At 35.4% G+C, this 19,549-nt stretch overlaps 1 protein-coding gene across 4 annotated transcripts in view; it reads right to left on the bottom strand.

Annotated features, from left to right (window-relative positions):
- MAGI2 (membrane associated guanylate kinase, WW and PDZ domain containing 2) overlaps nucleotides 1–19,549 on the bottom strand; it is a 1,312,199-nt gene that overhangs the window by 919,548 nt on the left and 373,102 nt on the right. For all 4 annotated transcript variants that reach the window (XM_033088532.1, XM_033088533.1, XM_033088534.1 and 1 more), the window contains exon 2: nucleotides 4,941–5,057. In XM_033088532.1, coding sequence (XP_032944423.1) covers nucleotides 4,941–5,057 — 117 coding nt within the window. The remainder of the gene's footprint in view (nucleotides 1–4,940; nucleotides 5,058–19,549) is intronic.

The raw sequence follows: 19,549 nt of genomic DNA, 5'->3' as shown, positions 1-19,549 counted from the left end.
AGGCAGAAGAACGAGCAAATGAGTAGAATCCTTGTGAGAATTTGCAACTACTCAGAAGCTTTAGACATTTTTCTTTTGATCTAGATTTCCAGGGGAGTTTATAAACCACTCAAGAATTTAGTTTCATTTGTTTGTAGATTTCCTTCTCATTTGGTCCATGATGCTAATAACATTCATTCTCTAATAACCCTTTTGTCAAGACTTAGTACCAAATATCATGAGGTTATTTTTAAAAATCAAATTCATTTTCAAAGAACAAAAATCTGGCATCTTGATTCTGTAACAATTGTGTAAAATATGATTCACACTCTAAAAGCAACTTCACATAAGAGCGTCTGACTTGATGATATTTATATGAAGCAATAACATTAAGGTTAAGATAGATATCAAAATAGAGCTGTTTTAACATGTTGGTTTAACATTCAGTTGGTTCTGACATCTCTACTCCTATGCCTGGATGTCTGTGTATCCATAGTTCATCTTACCATACCAGCATAGGCCTGTATTTCTTAAAGATATTTTGAGTATTTAATCATGTTCTTGATTACCTTCAACTGAGAGAATTTCATTTCACAGAAGAAAGACAACTTTTTTCAGTCATATAATCCACAGGTTGATGTTACTCCCCCTTCTTACCACATGTTTTGAAATATACATTTGTGAGGAAAACAATGGGAAAGATTCATTCATGCTCCAAAAATATATTGCCTTATCGAATATTACATATTTTACAAGCTTCAAAAATATTGATTTTTGCTTAAAAATTAAAATTATTTTCCCCCATGCAGTATACTAGAAAATTCTGTCCTAATTTTAATTTAATACTTTTTCAATAGATATGTTTGTTTCCAATAGTCCTCTCTGACCGTAGTCCTATATAGGATTATATAATTAGGGAAAAGCAATGTTGACCCCTTGCATAGCTGTACCTTTTGGTGTGTTGGTAACTGCTCTTCTTAAAAGGACACAGCTCCCACAACCTTTAAAGACCCTGCTTCTGTTTGCTTCTCCATGAAAAATGATTTAACATAACAGAAAATTTAAAAATATATTAGAAACTCACAATTTTATTATTGACAATGCTTCTTTTTAACATGGCGTAGTTACACTCACGTAAAATGCTTAAATATGTACAAACATCATTGTGAGTTACACCTCCATTGGCTTTTCCATAAAAGTAATTTCTTTCATATCTTAAATCTATGTTTTTCATTTTATTTGCTTTTTATGGAATAGTTTTAGAACTTCGATTTTATTGCTATTTGTCTTTTACTTGGTATACACTGACATTTCTTTTGGCTTCAAATAAATTAAAAATATTTCCCAGTAAAACCATCTCACCAAGGACAAAGTATGGTCTTGGAAGAGAAGTTAATTTTAACTACCTTCCATTTCATTCTGAAAATTTTAAAATAGGTCATTGAAGTCCTTCCTAATGTCATCTGGTATAATGGGGGTAAAGGTATCTAAAATGCGTATCTGTGCTCATACGTGTCTCAAAAATTAATTTGTATCACTAAAAAAATTAAGGATAGAAAGGACCAGAACTTCATCAATAAACGGAAGTAATTATTTTCTCATATTTGAGAAGACAGTCAATTTAATCATGGTTGATTAGACTCGAGACAACTATACGCGATCATTATGCTCAGTAGAATATTAAAACCAAAATAAACTCATTTTTACTCTTTATACATTTGAAAATGAATCCAATGGTCTTCTCTATTAATTCCACTAATTTCCTTCATATACTTTTGAATCTATATTATGCGAAGGACAACTCATTCTGCCCTAACTTTGTCCACTTAACATGCTATGATGATGAAACAATCTCATGGAAACTCCAAATAGATGCTGCTAACTTAGTGCTTCTGAAATTGCCTTTTGTGTGCTGTCAAGGTAATTGGAATCCCATTTGATGGATGTTCTAAACTCTGAGTCCTTTATCTATATATATTTTATTGGTTAGTCTTTAATCACATTCCAGATTACAACAGTGTTGGCTCATCATTATTTACTCATTTTCCCTGAAGTTCCATTACATAAAAATCCTATATAGCCTGAAGTCTAATAGTAGAAAGATTCATTTACAATATTCATTTTAAAAAATGTAACTTTCACTTTAGAACACCAGGATCCTCTTTAGACCTTTATTACTCCCATAAATTATATAGTTAGCAACTAGAGGCACATATTTAGGTACAAATTTAGGTCTTTGATGGATAGGAATCATATGACTGGTTAATCTTCTACAGAATATATCGAGTCAGTTCCTAAGAATCTTTTTTCCATGATTCAATTTGAAAGAATGATGAACTGATGAGCCTCAGTGTGTGCGCGCATGCCTGCGTGTGTGTGTGTGTGTGTGTATGTGTGTGTGTGTTTGTGTAAGGGGGTCTCTGGAGCCCTCATCCCAGAACTCTTTCTTACTCCGTAGGCACCAAGGAAATCCAGCTCCAAGACTTTGCTCCTTTCTTCCCAGTTGTAGTTGGTGGTGGTTGTGAATAGCATTACTCAGTTGTGTTTTGCCTTGTAAAAAAAGTTAAACCAACCTCACATAGTTACAAGCTGACTACAATTTTGTTTCCATGGAGTTATATAGGAGTTATTCATGGTGCCAATAATAGATTAAACAAGTGTATGTGTATTAACATATGTGCATATCTGAGCAGTGATATAATTTTCAGTAATACATTTTCCTTTTATGGTGCTGGGTACCTGAAAACCAATGAGAATTTTTTGACAAAAAGGGAATATGTAAGAAATGTCACTCTACTCAAGGCCAGTAGACATGCTGAATATACCTATAGCTTTCTAAACAATGGCAGGATTTTTAACACTACTGACATATTTTTGCTGCATACTGTCTGAAAAGGTCTGAACATTTCACTAAAAGATGTACTGAATGAAGAGAGTGGATTGCCCAGGTCCCATTCATCAGCAAAAAAGTGATTATAGATGATATAAATCAGAATCACCTCTATCTTAGATGCTTTTCTTCACTTTTATGTCAAGTTAAGAACATTGTTAATGAGTGGAGTTATTGGAATTATCTATTAGGAGTGGTAGCTACACATTAAAAATAATTGTTTGATTATAATATTCAGATTCATTGAGTTTCTAATCGTCTCCTTTACAGGAGCTATTCAAGGATTTCTAATTGAATTTATGACCTTGTACTGAAATCACATCATGAAACTCTTTATGTTTATTCATATAAGCCTACTTATTTTATCATTATATTTATTTTTCCTTCGTAGTATTTCTTTTGTATTCCAAAGAAAAATGACTTATTCAAGAAGTTAATTAACTAAAGCAAAATTTACTCCTATTATCTTCATATTTAATTAAGACTTCTTATTTATGTCATTGCCTTAGCAAGGACTACAGGTATTTTTGAATGTCAGTCTCTTATCTATTTCCCTCAGCTTTTAAATGTAATAAAGTGCCTGGATTCTTTATTTGGTATTTCAGATCTCCTTTCCTTCATGTCACAAAAGATAAATTTACACGGCTGCACTGACAACATCACAGCTTTGAAAATGAGTCCACCCGTTCCCGTATAAATAGTTCAGTCACTTTAATCCATCTTCCTCTGCCCATCACTCTAATGTCAACGTTACAAGTTGAAGAATGCACTTTTCTCAGCTTCTAGTTTTAAAGCAAGATTCCAAAAGTCTATTCACTTAACCAGCTCACACTGACAGAAGTAGCATTTGAACTAACAAGATGTCAATCAGCAAGCATTCTTGTTTAGGGATATTTGATAATGGTTTCCTGGCATTTCTGCTTTAAGGAACATTCAGTGCTAACAATGGCAAGAGTCCACCACTCCTAGGATGTGTGTAGGTGAAAAGGGTTGGGTGCTGAATTATTCATTTTACTTCTGTCTGTTTTCAGTATAATCGTCCATCATCTATAGCTTTTATTAGGTTGGTGCAAAAGTAATAGCAGTTTTTGCTGTTATTTTTAACCTTTTAAACTGCAATTACTTTTGCACCAACCTAATACATAGTTCTGGTAGTTCAGTCCCAGAAATGTGTGTGTGTGTGTGTGTATTTGCTTGTATCATTTATCCTAGCCAAGTTTTTCTTTCTTTAATATCAACTTCTCAGTGTCCATAGCTTTGCATTTATTAAAGTTTAGAACAGAACTAAAGTGAAAAGAATACACAGGATACCTGCAGATCAGAGTTTCTGGAGAGATTGGAAAGTCTCTGTAGGTCATTTAATCTACCATGAAGGAAACAGATTTTGATATCTATCTAAGATCTAGGACCCGACTTGAAAAGTCCTTGAATTGTCATGAAGTTATAGAAGATTCTCAAATGAGCTGAAACAGGCACTAAAAAGTTCATTTGTGAATTTTATCATTTTACCAATTCCTCTCTTTTGAAGTAGCACCTGTTCATAATCAGAGATTGTTTGTGGATTTCTATAGGTTGCATATAAGAAATTCATACCCAACACTCAACATCATCACTTGCTAAGAGTTAAGAACATTTAGCTTCACTTTCCAATGCATAATTTTCTTTTCACTTGTGAGACTTCCCTGCTGCAAACCAGAGAATAGCTGTTTCAGCTAATAACTTGAATTTGCATTCTCCCGTTTCCTGGTGTGGAGTTCTACACCAATCATGATTCATTCTGAATCACCAACATCCTGGACAAGAATTCATATTTCTCAGTCTTTACTGGAGAAGTAGGTTGGGTTTTATGGCTTGAAAATCACAAGTCTTTTCTGGCTACAACTTCATCATAAACCCCACAACTGCAGCCACAAGCTTTTGCATTTCAAATGTCCATATTTCAAACCAGTTTTCTGTTCTAAAAGTTCACCATAAATAGCCAGTGTGATTTCACTTTTCTTTTCAACAATGGATATATTGCTGAACATTTATCTGTTAACATAGAAAGAAACGAACAGCCTGTTGTACTCACACGGCACTGTGCGGAGGTAGAGGTTGTCACGGATGATTTGCTGAAGTTCGTGGTCCACAGAACCCTTCTGAAATCGTAAGTTGAGGTAGTGACGAAGATCCTTATCAACAATTCCTCCTAGAAGAATAGAGTTTCTTAATAAAAAATGCTGGAAAATACTTTAAGTATGTATGTAATTTGCTTCTGTCATACGTATAATCATGAACCCATTTAAAAGATGCATTATTTTACATTGCTCTTTTGACCTTCTGAAACATTTATTGCCATAATAATAAAGATAACATTTACTGAGATAATTGTCCACCAGTTCTGTATTTCGTGTTTTACATGCATTTGTTCATTTATTTTTCATTTAGAATGAAGGCAAAGCTACATATTACTCCTGAACTGATACTGAAATAGCTCTCATTGAATGGCTAAAAAGTCCTTCCCCCATTTTGCATTTTCCTTTCCCCGCAACCTTTGGCAAGCAACAGTCTACTTTCTGTCTCTATGAATTTGACTACTCCATGTATCTTTTATAAGTAGAGCCATATAATATTTGCCCTTTTGTGAATGGCTTATTTCACTTAGTATGTCTTCAAGGTTTGAAAAGATTTTTGTTATTTAAAGTAACTGTGGATTGAGATAAGTAGAGTGATATGAAAACATTAAAGAAAAATAACTACACAAATATTACTACTTTAGTTCCTTTATAAAATCAAAGTAATTTCTGTCTTATAAAATATGTGGAGATGTTTTTAACTTGATACAAGATTTTAAATAATTTAAGTATTTTTATCACTATAATAATAATTTTATGATTATGATAGAAATAATTTTGAGTCTAAATGCCATTACAATCTAATGAAAAACAAGCTGGGCTATAGGTAAGAAAACCAATATTGTGGATTTATCAAAGGCTAGTTTCATATTTAAAGATAATTATATTAAATTATGAAGATTTATCTAAGCCTCTTTTTATTCTTATAATTGAAAGAATAAATTATATATCAAAATACTTACAAAAATATAAGTAGAAATTCCTATTCCTAGAGACCTTACCATTTCAAACACATTAGGATAGTTGAGCCAAGACAAAAAAAAATAATGATAGAAGAAATAGAAAATCTGTAATAGTCACAAAAATCACATTCTCTTGAAACCCTTTTGAATCTCAAAACTGCAATTCATCAGTCTATTTGCACCACCATGAGCCCATAAAATAGCATTATGTGGGTGTGCACATGTGTGACACAAACACCTTGTACTCAAACAGTAGTGAATATATTTGCAAACTATACTGAGGGTGCCAAAAAATGTATACACAATTTAAGAAAGGAAAAAAATGTATTAGAATTGTAATACTCAATATATACCAATAACAAAAGATGAATACAAGGCATGTGTATATATTTTTTGGCAACCCTGGTATATTGCGATATTTCTGAAGTTTCCAAATCCATTGTTTTCAGTTGTTGACTAATCTGCTGGCACAGCCTCAGTAAGATGCCATAAGAAATAGTATTTTTAAATGCATTGACTACCAAAAGTCTCCCTCTCCAAACAATGTTTCTCATATATTTCAATAGTCTCAATGTATTTCCCCCTAATACAATATGATATGATATGATATGATATGATATGATATAATATAATATAATATAATAGTGAAAAACAAATGGTATCGAAAGAAAACATATTGCTTATTGGGTGCACATAAATATTACACCCAAAGTGCTTGTACATATATTTTCCAAGTTCAAAACCATTTTCTCAGTCAAAGAAGCAGAGCAGAAATGAAAGTCACTTGAAACTACCACCACACATATCAACAATTACTCTTTATTTATACCTCCAAATGCCCTGCATTTCCATATGTTAGACTTGCTGACATCACACTGAAGTAGTTTATAATTAGAAATCCTGAAATTCTGTTTTTCTCCCTTGGTCTTTTCCACTCAGCAGAACGTGCCTATCCTTGCTGTTATAATAATTCACTGCGGCTACAGAGCAAGCATCACGCCTGACTATTCTCAGCTGTTGTTTCCGCCGAGTTCTAAGTTTACAGGTCCTTCAACAACTGCACTCCATCTTTCTTTTCCTTTTTCTTTCTGTCTAATACGTGGGATGTGCCAAGTGAGGAGATGCTTTCTGGCAGCCCGGGGAATATGCTATCTATAGAACAACAAGTGCATTCTGTCCACTAAAGTACGCTAGAATCACTCACCTAATGTAACATGGATAAGCTCACATGTAAGGATGATCGTTGTTCCTGAAAATGTTATCAGTTTAAACCATCTCTGCCACTATAGATATACTACATTAGCCCTCTCAAAAGTTTATCTACATAAGAAAACAACAAAAAAGTCTGTCTATTCATTCAACGACTTGAACATATCTTTTGATCTAATCTATCGATATCACTATATCAATATCTCTTTTTTTCCATGGCAGGACCTGATGAAGCTTCTGAAAACCGATATGTAATTAAAATGAATGATCACCAATGATGTTTTTTTTTTTAAAGATTTTATTGGGGAAGGGGAACAGGACTTTATTGGGGAACAGTGTGTACTTCCAGGACTTTTTTCCAAGTCAAATTGTTGCCCTTTCAATCTTAGTTGTGGAGGGTACCATTCAGCTTCAAGTTGTCCTTTCAGTCTTAGTTGTGGAGGGTGCAGCTCAGTTCCAGGTCCAGTTGCCGTTGCTAGTTGCAGGGGGCGCAGCCCACCAACCCTTGCAACTGAGCCATCTGGGAGGCAGCTCAGCTCAAGGTGCCAGTGTTCAATCTTAGTTACAGGGGGTGGAGCCCACCATTCCTTGCAGGACTCGAGGAATTGAACTGGCAACCTTGTGGTTGAGAGCCCACTGGCCCATGTGGGAATTGAACCGGCAGCCTTTGGAGTTAGGAGCATGGAGCTCCAACCACCTGAGCCATCAGGCCGGCTCAAACGATGTATTTTTTTGAAAGGAATTTTCTCACCTCTTGTTTCACAAATACTTTATCATCCTTCACAATTTATTATAGTATCCTTCAAGTAATGAAATTTCATTTACCACTATCTTGATTATGGCCAATTCTGCTGGCTGCCTACCCAATATTCTTTCCTCTATTCTTTTTAAATTAAGAATCCTGATTTAATTTCATGTCCAAACATGCTCAGCTCCATGACACAGATCATGGTGGTCTGAAACAGTCATACAACTTTGTTCCCCATTTTCCTAGCTGCCCTGACAGCTTTTTGTAGCAATGTTCTGGCCATCAAGACCTAACACAGAAGGAGGTGATTTCTTTATTCATTGAACTAGAATTGCTATCTGAGCTGTAGCATCCATATTCTGACCATGAGATGACTCACCCAAGGGAAAAATACAACATACTGAGAATACTGGAGTTGAATTCAGAAACAGCTTGGGTTCTCTATGGCTTCATTGAGCAGCTCAAATAATATTAGCAACTAGGTACTTACCTTAGGATTTCTTGTTATATGAGAAAAAGTGTGTACTCATGTTCTAAAACTATTATGAGTTTTCTGTCATTTGCAACTGTATATGATCCCAATTGATATATATGTGTACAGAAATGCTTTACATGTATATGTACACACACATTTAAAGGAATGTTTTTCCTTAATTATAGGTTTCTTTCAGGGAAAAATTAAGCAACAGACAGTGGGCAATGACTGTGCTTAAAAATAGAGTCCAGGTCTCAACACTACCTAACTTCAGGTATGTAAGTTAATATTTTAAAGGAAGCTAAAAACAAACAAACAAATAAAAAACAACTTAGTTTTCAGTAAGTGTTATCTATTATTAAAGTAAATAAAGAATCTGCTACTTTATTTGCCACAGTTATAATTTTTGGTTTTATTGCTATTGTTTGTCTATAGTTTCTGCTTTGTCATTTGTTACTGATACCTGGATCTGGTAGCTTATTAGATACCCACATCAATACTTACATCAAGCATAGCACTGTCAAGTTCACTGCCCCTTAGCTGTTGTACTCTTCAAAAAAAAAAATCAGTGGCATTCACTTACTATTATATTTTAATAGTTATTGAGATATTTCATTTAACTGTGACAAAATTATTTCCTTTATTTTACAAAAAGAAACAACACATTAAAAGATGTAATATCATCTCAAATCACACATTTGTCAGAGAAATCTAGGAAGGATTGGAAGCCTATGATTCCGCTTCTAAAGAACATCTACAGTCTGAAGACCAAACTTCTTAGTACAAAACAGTCAAGTCCTTTCTCAACATGACTCCAAACAAGCTTTTCAACCTGACATCCAAATGTAAGTTAAAAAGCACCCTTAGGAGAGAACATAATTCAAACACTTCATATTGCAAATGAGGACAGTGAAGCTCACACACATTATTTGGCATTGGGTTCAGAGCAAAGATGGGGAGTGTGAGTCAGGGAGCAACTCCATGGATTACTTGGGAAGAAAATTCTAAACGTTACCCCTTGAAGATGGTGTGTATCTCTATGGTTTCCATAGTTTTCGGAAATGCCTCCTGCAGAACTGCTTTGTTCCCTCCACTACTTCAATGCCCAGGTTGAGAAAGCAAAGGAAGAAGACGTTGCTTGGCTCAGATGGACAGAATCCTTGTAGCATATTCCTTAAGGAAAATTGTTAGCCTTAGCCTTGTGGCTAAAGCTAACAACTCTTCCTAAGACTGAGGGAGAAACATGTCAGACTCTGTAATGTTTATGCCAAGTGTCTGATTGCTAGTAGCTGGCAAGAGTAGTCCCATCCCTAATTCATGGGCATGAACACTAGCTCAAACTTTCCCTTTCCACTACTTCTGGAATCGACACACACCTTATAAACTTAACGTAAACTGGGGAGAGTGGTTCACTCATTGGGATGGCAGGGAGTATAGAAAGAGGAAGGTGAGATGATCAGCAAGCTAAAGTCTGGTTCATTCTGATGTCATTTATTCCTCTACTGTTTTAGCCAAATCTGGCTAGTTTAACATTCTATTGACCTCATTTATTTCTGCTTCTCTTTATCTCAGTTTGCCCCCCCAACCCCCATTTCTACTCCACAAGATGCTGAAGTGGGCATTTGATTTTTATTTGTTTGTTTATTCTTTATCTTTTGTACCCATCTCTACTTTATCTCCCACTACCTTCTTTTGGTAACAGCATTCTGATTTCCTTTTTTGAGTGGCTATATTTTGTATAAATGTGGTTAGACTTTTAGTCCATCTGCCCTGCCCTTACTGAGACAATTCAAAGAAAACCATTAGAGTGTGGCTTAAATAACAAATATTTATTTCTCACAGTTCTTGATGCTGAGAAATCTAAGATCAAGGAGCTGGTAGTTCAGGTGTTTCATGAGGCACTACTCCTGGTATACAGGTGGCCATCTTCTCCTTGTATCTGCACGTGGCTGAGAGAGAAATCATCTTTCTGGTATTTTCTTTTATACAGGTACTTATCCCGTTTATGAGATTTCCACCCTCATGACCTAACTACTTCCCAAGGACTCACCTCCAAATACCATCACATCGGGCATTAGGATTTCAACACATAACTTTTGGAGGGGCCACAAACAGTTCATAACAGTAGGTGTACACCTACTAAACTTCTTGCTTCCATATAAAGTACTTACTAAGTACATCTTAGAGTTTGGGGATTTTTCTTTTTTCTTTTTTGGTAATCAGACAACTGAATTATTGTACTAGTTATAATTACAGACCACAAATTACTTATACCATATAAGAAAAAAAAACATGGATAATCTCCCTTTGATATTGCTTTTTATTTTCTGAATTGTCCAGGAAGCTAAAATCATCAATAAAAAAATAATTTCATACATTGTCTTTGCCAAATAAGTAGTAAAATAGCCAAGCAAAATATATGAATTGGAATAAGAGAAAGTTCTATCCATATGCCTTAAGATATGCTCACGAGTAATTGAGAATTTATTTTATGTTAGTTTATTTGATGATGGGGAATTAGAGGAATAGACAGTAGAAAAGCACTATGAGACTTGTTGCCATGCTTCTTTTTCAAAAATAGTTTCTGCTTGGCTCACCTCAAAAATGGAGAAATAAATCACAGAGAAGTTGATTGATTCTGTTACAATCCACAATCACAAAATAGGTGACAGACATATCTAATCCAGTCTGCCGGCTCAGTCTCCATCCCTTTTTTAGGTGGAAAATTGTGTCTTTGGTTTCCGATGATCTGGAAAAGTGTCCATCTTCAGGTTGCTAGAGTACTGCACCAAATCACTGATGCATTGAATCTATACTAGTTGTTTTAGAAATTATGAGTCAGTGAAATTGTCTTCTTCCAATAATTTTAATAATAATAATTTTAAATAGGAGCACACATATAAGGCCCATGGTAACTCACTACAAATGTCTTTGTTAATTGCTTTTCCATAGCTGGAAACATTTAGATATATAAAAATTTGTATCACTTCCATATTTTATTCATATTACAGAGTATAGTCAATCCTTTTCATCATGGTTTAATATTTTTGTGCATTGTTTTTCTTCAAGATTTTAGTAGCACCATATTTTGTATCATAAATACAATAATAAAAGAGACAACAAAAATATATTAAATCGTTGCAGATCATTAGAAGATTCAAAACTAGAGAGAATAATTGCTATTTCAGAGAAAATGACAGAGATAAATGTAAGTGGTTTATAATAATCTCTAGCTCTATTGAAAATGGCTTTTTATCATTTCCTTCCCCCTACTACTGCACAGATGGGATATTATTATTGAGTTTCATTTTTCATTGTTAGCCTTGGTCTCAAAGTAAATGTGAAAGTTATTCTTATAGTTATGATTATAGGCGCCCATGGAGAAGGGAAAATGAGCACTTGCTATATGCCTGGCATGCATTACCCCAAATTTTACAACCAAGAAATTTAAATGATGGGCATATAGTTGAAAATAATCTCAACTATAACTAAATTTTCTACGTCTCAAAATGGCTAATTCAGTGTACGAACAGGGTATTTTCTGTTAACTTCTTTGACTCACCTAACTCTTAAGCAGTAGATGATCATTTAAAAAGCAGTATGTCACAACAAATTCAGCATAACAAAGGAAAAAATATATATACAGCTGAAATGGAAGCTAACCCAAATTCAATCCATTTTTTAAAAACTGAGATTATACTACTATAAGTTTAAAAAAATAATCTATTAGGATAGTTGTGAATGGATTTAACATCATTGATGGTTAATAAATCTCAAAGCCTTAAGGTTCTACATAAAATTACTAAGGTCAAAAAAAGAAACTATTGTCCAAATTATCTACATAATTCAGCAGGCAAAATGTTTTCACTAAGGGAATTAGTTTCTGCTTTTCAAAATTTATTTCAAAGTTTCAGCTTAAATTTTAAAAAGTACAGTGACAAAAACATCACAATTGTTGGAAAATTCAGTTTAAGAATTTACCTGCACTAATTTATCAAAGCATAAAATAAACTGTTTATACTGGGTATGCCTGAAACTCACTTATTTTTAAAACTAAAAGTGAACATGTGAATGATATTTAAACAATTAATATTCAAGAGTATTTCATTTTATATTAGCAAGCTATTATGCTCAAGTCAACAAAAAACTTATATTTTTTAAGAGGTGATACTTATGAGTTAAATTGTTGGGGGTTAGCAGAATTAGATCTTTAAACGCTTGACATTATTTCATGTTTTGAGAACTATAAAACAAGTCAGTCCTCTCATTTTATTGTTTGTTAACCTGCGACAACTTTAAAACTACCAGATGACCTGATAAATGGTCCCAAAACAAAGCATAATACGCCTTTATTTGTGAGCCTATTTTACAATAATACAAAGAAATTTCCTCACAAATTTGGTTCCAAAGAAGAAGCTAATATATTTTCTATAGGCTGTGTCATGATTAATCAGTATCAATGAAATTACTAACAATTTTAGGCACATGATTACACAAGTTTATTTGGAATGCAGAATAATGTTTCCCATAGAAATAATATTGTATATTATAATTATGTCTTTGGTCCACCTATACATTTTTTAAAAATTAATTAGGCATCTGAAGCACATTATTCATGGTATACAGGAAATACATTGTTATACAATGCCGTGTATAACAAACAATGCTTTCTAGACGGTTGGAGCAGCAGGATGTGGCTAAAGTTCCAAGTCAGGCTGATAGGTTCTAAAAATTCAAAACCCCTTTTTTCACAAAGAACATTGTTAGCTCCAAGACCCTGGTGGGGATTCTTGCCGATATTGTCAAAGATTTCTCAGGGCAAGGATGGGTTAAGAGTGGGTAGCCGGCTAGGAAGATAAATTCTATGTACAATTTAAAATTCTATAATTTGTATAGAGGGTTATATAAAGGGTCATGGTGGAATGAACATCCTGCTAATGTACTAATATCTATTTCGGTCCTACTCAGCCAAAACTCTTTTTCTTTGGAGGCGCTCATCCCTTAGTTAATGTGGAAGTCTTGGCTGCCTCAGTTTGTACTGCCCTTATGCACTTGGTCTGATCTCAGTCTAAAAATGGACTGTAATCTTTCCTATTTTAGAAACAAACACAAAATTATTTTCCGATTTCCTTGGCATTGATAAAAATACTTTATTACTGGGAGACCCAAGATGGTGAGGTATATAAACACTGTGCCTGCTTCCTTGCATGAACAAATTAAAATTACAACTAAATTGTAGAACAATCAACCTGGAGAACTATCTGAAGTCTGGCTGAACAGAAGTTTTAAAACTAAGGATATAAAGAAGAAGCCACATCGAGCGTGGTGGGAGGGGCAGAGATGCGGAACTGGCTAACCCCAAACCTCCATATGGCGGTTGAGAACCGAAAGGGATAGCTTGGCCATGGAGGCTCCACTCAGAGGAGCAAGAAACCCCAGCCCCACACTGGCCTCCCCAGCCCAACGTACTCCTGACAGGTAGAGGAGCCCCCACAACAACTGCCTGTGAAAAAGAGTGGGGATTCTGACCATCCTCATGGGACAGAGGGAGGTGGGAAACCCAGGCATCCTCTAAAAGAGCCCACACAGACTCTCTCACTTGCGGGTACTTACCTTGGGCTCCAGAAAAAAGACAGTAACTCAGGGGGTGTAGGAGACAATGGGGAGCAGACTGAGTTGTGTTGCTTTGGGTAGAGGGGTGGAGTACCATTGCCATTTCTCTGTGGGGAGTCCTCCTCCTGTGCAGCCAGCAGGTGGGCACCATTTTTCTCCTGTGCTGAGCCCACCCGCACAGGCCAAATATGAATCTGATTGGCTTGGTGAGCTCTGCTACTACACCCTGCTGACTCATTGAAAACCCACCTGACACAACTCCTCCAATGCCAGCGTCACTTTCTCCAAGAGCAACCAGCCCCTCCCTTACTGCACTCTTTCTTGGAAAACTATTAGAGTCCTACAGAGCCCAGGTGGGTGGTGAATGGCCTCAATGTGATCTGAGACTTTTGCTGAATAACTTCAGGCTCAGCACTGGCACCAAACCAGCATTTACATTATACTGGTAACCACAACTCTTCCCATGTTAGTGACTACCAGAGATATTTCCTTACCCAACTTGCATACCACACAAGGCTTTATCAGCAGCTGAACCTTAAGGAAGCCAGCAGGTGGCAGCAGGCCTCGGGGTGTCTTGTCATTTTGTGGAGATACTCCAGGCTGGTACAAGTGGCAGCCATCCTTGGTTCACAGAGTGACCTCTCCCGTGTACCTCCAGGGTTAGCACAGACAGCAAACAACCTTGGATCACTTTGTAGCTCATACAAGGTAGTCCCCAGCTACTCACAGGCAGAGGGTGACCTAGACTTGCACGAGAGACCCTCACAAGAGGACCCAGAACCAAAATACTTGGAGGTTGACTTCAGACCACAGCAGAGCACTGCCCAATTAGCCCCACAATCGGCACACCAAAAGGGTGGTCTCAAAAGGCACTAGAGCCCACTGGGGAGAATCCCACTCAGTGGGGTAAGCCACATGCACAGCAGTCTATAAGCTGTGGATATGGCCAAACCCCAAAGCCAATCAGCCTGGGGATCAATCCCATCCACTGACATGCCAATAGCAACCAAGGCTCAACTATAACAGGAGGGGACACACAACCCACATAAGGGACATTCCTGGAGCACCCAAAGCAGGTGACCAGGGAGACTGTGCCACTGGGCTCCTACAACATAAGGCCAAGCTTGGGGGATGTAGCAAACCTATCTAATACATAGAAACAAACAGAGAGGCAGCCAAAATGAGGAAACAAAAAATCTATTCCAAAAGAAAAAAAAAAAGGAGAAAATTCCAGAAAAAGATCTAAACAAAATGGAGGCAAGCAACCTACCAGACACAGAATTCAAAACAATGGTTGTAAGGATGATCAATGACCTCAGAGAGAACTTCAACAAAGAGATAGCAAGCATTAAAGAGGACATAGAAACCATGAAAAAGAACCAGTCAGAAGTGAAGAATAAAATAAATGAAATGAAGAATGTTCTAGAAGGAATCACCAGCAGAATAGATAAAGCAGAGGAACGATTAGCAATTTGAAACACAAGGTAGCAGAAAACACCCTTTGGAACAGCAAAAAGAAAAAGTAATCCAAAAAGAAAATGAGAATATTTTCAGCGACCTCTGGAACAATATCAAGCATAACAACATTCACATCATAATGGTACCAGAAGGAGAAGAAAGCAAAGGATTGAGAACGTATTTGAAGAAATAATGACTGAAAACTTTCTTAATCTGGCAAAGGAAATAGACATACAAGTCCAGGAATTACAAAAAGTCCCAAACAAGATGAATCCAAACAGGTGCACACCAAGACACATCATAATTAGAATGGCAAAGTTTAAAGGCAAAGAGAGAATTTTAAAAGCAGCAAGAGAAAAGGTATTAGTTACCTATAAGTGAGTTTCCATAAGACTGTTAACTGATTTCTCAATAGAAACTTTGCAGCCCAGAAGGGATTGGCACAAAATATTCAATGTGATGAAAAGTAAGGACCTACAACCAAGATTACTCTACCCAGCAAAGCTATCATTTAGAATCAAAGGACAGATAAAGAGCTTCCCAGACAAGAAAACGTTAGAGTTCATCATCACTAAACCAGTATTACAAAAAAATGTTAGAGGGACTTCTTTAAGAAGAAAAAAGAAAAAAAGATAAAATTATGAATAGTAAAATGGCAATAGCTACATATCTATCAACAATTACTTTCAATGTAAATGGATTAAGTGTTCCAATCAAAAGACATAGGAGGGCTGAATGGATAAGAAAACAAGACCTTTACATATGCTGCCTACAAGAGACTCACTTCAGATTGAAAGAAACACACTGATGAAAAGTAAAGGGATGGAAAAAGATATTTTTTGAAAATGGAAATAAAACAAACAAATAAACAAACAAACAAGCTGGGGTAGCAATACTTATACCAGGAAAAATGAACAAAGGCTAAAACAAGAAACAAAGAAAGACCCAGTAATCCCACTTCAGTGTATTTATCTGAAGGAAACCAAATGCTACTTGGAGGGGATGTGTGCATTGACATGTTCATTGCGGCATTGTTTACAATGGCCAAGATGTGGAGGCGGTGTCTGTCGATTGAAGAATGGATAAAGAGGAAGTGGTACATATATACAATGGAATATTGCTCGACTATGGAAGAGAATAGGTTCTTGCCATCTGTGGTAACATGGATGGACCTGGAGGGTATTGTGCTGAGTGGAGTGTAAGACAGAGAAAGACAGATGCAATGTGATTTTGCTTATATGTGGAATCCAAAGAACAAAATAAACAAACAAAACAGAAAGAAACTCATAGATAACAGAGAACATTTTGATGGTTACCAGCTGGGAGGGGGGTTGGGGTGAGTGAAAAGGGGAAGGAATTAAGAAGTACAAATTGGTTGTTACACAGTAGTCATGGGGATGTAGCTTACAGCATAAGGAATATAGTCAACAATATTATAGTAACTATGTATGGTACAGATGGGTGCTAGATTTATCGGGGTGATAAATGGGAGGGGGTTGAGGGCCTGGGTGAAAATAGGTAGTTACAAAATAGTCACGGGGATGTAAAGCATGGAAATATAGTCAATAATATGGTAATAACTATGTATAGTGCCAGGTGAGTACTAAATTAGTCAGGGAGATCATTTCTTAAATTACACAAATGTATAACCACTATGTTGTACCCCTGAAATTAATATAAAATACATTGAATGTCAACTTTAATTGAAAAATTAAAAAAGGACGGAAAAGGTGAAGGGGAATAAGAGGTTCAAATTTCCAGATATAAAACAAATAAGTCATGGAGATGTAATGCACAGCATAGGGAATATAGTCTATAATATTGTGATAACGTGGTACAGTGTCAGATGGTTGCCGGACTTCTGGTGATCACTTCTTTAGGTATATAAATGTTGAATAACCATGGTGTACACCTGAAACTAATATAATATCATATGTTAGTTATATTTTAATAAAAATCTTAAAAACTAAAATAAAAAAATAAAATAAATAAAAATGTTTTATAACTCAAAATTACCCAAAAAGTCTTAAATGCCTTTCCGTACAAAAATTTGTACCCCCCCAGACCTTTTATCTCCACCATTCTTGCACAATACATGAGGACATATAGTATAGACTTAGTAGGAAAGACAAGAGCAGAGGATTATCGTGGAAAATTGAAGTTTACAAAACCTAGGCGGTATCATCAGATAACAGAAGTAATCTAGGTTCACAGAACTCAGTAGATACATCATTCAAGGAATAGGATGTGTTTGTGTGCATGTACACATGGGTGTCTGTGTTAGCAAAGCAGAAGTGGGTGGGCAATAGGAAGTAAGAAAATGGCCATTGGAGGCTATGAAAATAATGGTGGAGGAAGGACACAGGAAGATTTCTTCATCATTCTTGTTCTTCTAGGTTTTTTTTTCTCATCACTGAAAGACAGGGCCCTGATCTTACTCAAGAGCAAAAATTTGGTTTGAGAGGCTTAACCCACATGATGTCTGAGATTACATTGGACAGGGAAGTGAGAGGACAAAACCCAAGCACTGGAAGCTGGAAAAGATAGCTTTGTCGGTTGCCAAGTGACAAGTGTGTTGTTCCCCCAAGTGGCTGGAAGGGTAGTATATGCATCTAACAGGTAGCCAAGGACTGTGAAAGTGAGCTGTAATATAATGGACTTTCACTGAATTATAAAATTACACCTTCCTAGAGTTTTAGGAGTTATTTATATACTTGACAGGCATAGTGCTATAAATTAATAAATTCAATTATCCGTACCTGAAGGCTATCAATTAAAATTTCCTAAAAATCTACTTGAGACATCTGGGGCTGTAATGCCTCTAGAAATATAGGGAAGACTTAGCCAGGAATGGGAAAGAAGAACATACAATTAACCAACAGCATTCTCAATTGCCTTCTGTTCCCCGATTACATAGAAAATTGTATCTGATTTTTGAATTGATAAAAGGGTTCAAAAATTTAGAGGTTGTCATCTTAAACCAAACCAAACCAAACCAAACAAATCAAACAAAACAAAACAAAAACAAAACCCTGGTTCTCCTTTAAGTTGCTTGCAATGAAAGCCTGCTGAAAATATCTCTTTGAAATAAACTTCCATTTTTACCGAACTTTTACTATTTGTTTTTAACAACAAATTTTTATGAAAATGTCATGTGACTGCTAAGAATATATTTTGCAATCAAGAAAAAAATCTTAGAGGCTACAAACTTTATTGGAAAAGAATTTTACTGCTCTCAAGGGAAGGATAACAGCAGAGAGGAGAATAAGAAAAACAAATATGACAAGGAGGGAGGATATATGTACACACACATACATATACACGTATACTGTGCATGATTTCCCATTTTGGGATGGTGGTAAAGGGGTAGTAGTATTGAAGGAAGCTGAAGGTTAACTACTTCCTGTAGGCCCAAGAAATAGAAAATATTTCTATGCTGTCCAATGACTTACGTTTATCATAGAGCATTACCATTATATCTAGAAAATCAGGAGGTAGTAGCAACAAACTTTGCTTTTCTTCATTTGTGACAAATTTCATTTTCCTGCCTAATACAATTTTTATTCTTTAAAGCTTAGCATAGTGCCTTATAATAGACTGGGATTCAATAAGTATTAATTGAATTATACTCCTGCTCAATTGATGACTTAAATGATTCTCCTAATAATGATAAATATTTTAAATACTTGTCCATTAATGCAACAATAGATAATAAGTGAATTTTATAACAGTTCAGAAATGCTTCCTTTATAAAAGAGGGTTCTACCATTACTACATATTTCTTCTTTGGACTGAAACTGTGAACTATTTGCTAGGTCATGAAAGTGGCTTTTATATAATTAACCCTGTAGTGTAAAAATCTCATTTGAATGAACTTTTACTTTCTTTTGCTAAATAATCACCTCCATAATCTAAGAGTTTTAATTTTGTTCCTGAAAATAAGTATGAAAAATATGTCTTATATTTTTAAATAGTCTGTTTATTTTATGTTTTTGGAAGTATATGGCCAATAATACTTAATATTTTCTGTGGTAACAGCAGTACTGATTGACTCATCCATGTGTTGTTATGATATACTACTTAAAATCTTTCTTAAAAGAA

Source organism: Rhinolophus ferrumequinum, chromosome 20 (genome assembly GCF_004115265.2).
Source record: "Rhinolophus ferrumequinum isolate MPI-CBG mRhiFer1 chromosome 20, mRhiFer1_v1.p, whole genome shotgun sequence".
Classification (NCBI taxonomy): Eukaryota; Metazoa; Chordata; class Mammalia; order Chiroptera; family Rhinolophidae; genus Rhinolophus; species Rhinolophus ferrumequinum.
Note: the sequence above shows the minus strand (reverse complement) of the source record. Positions and strands in the feature narration are given on the sequence as shown.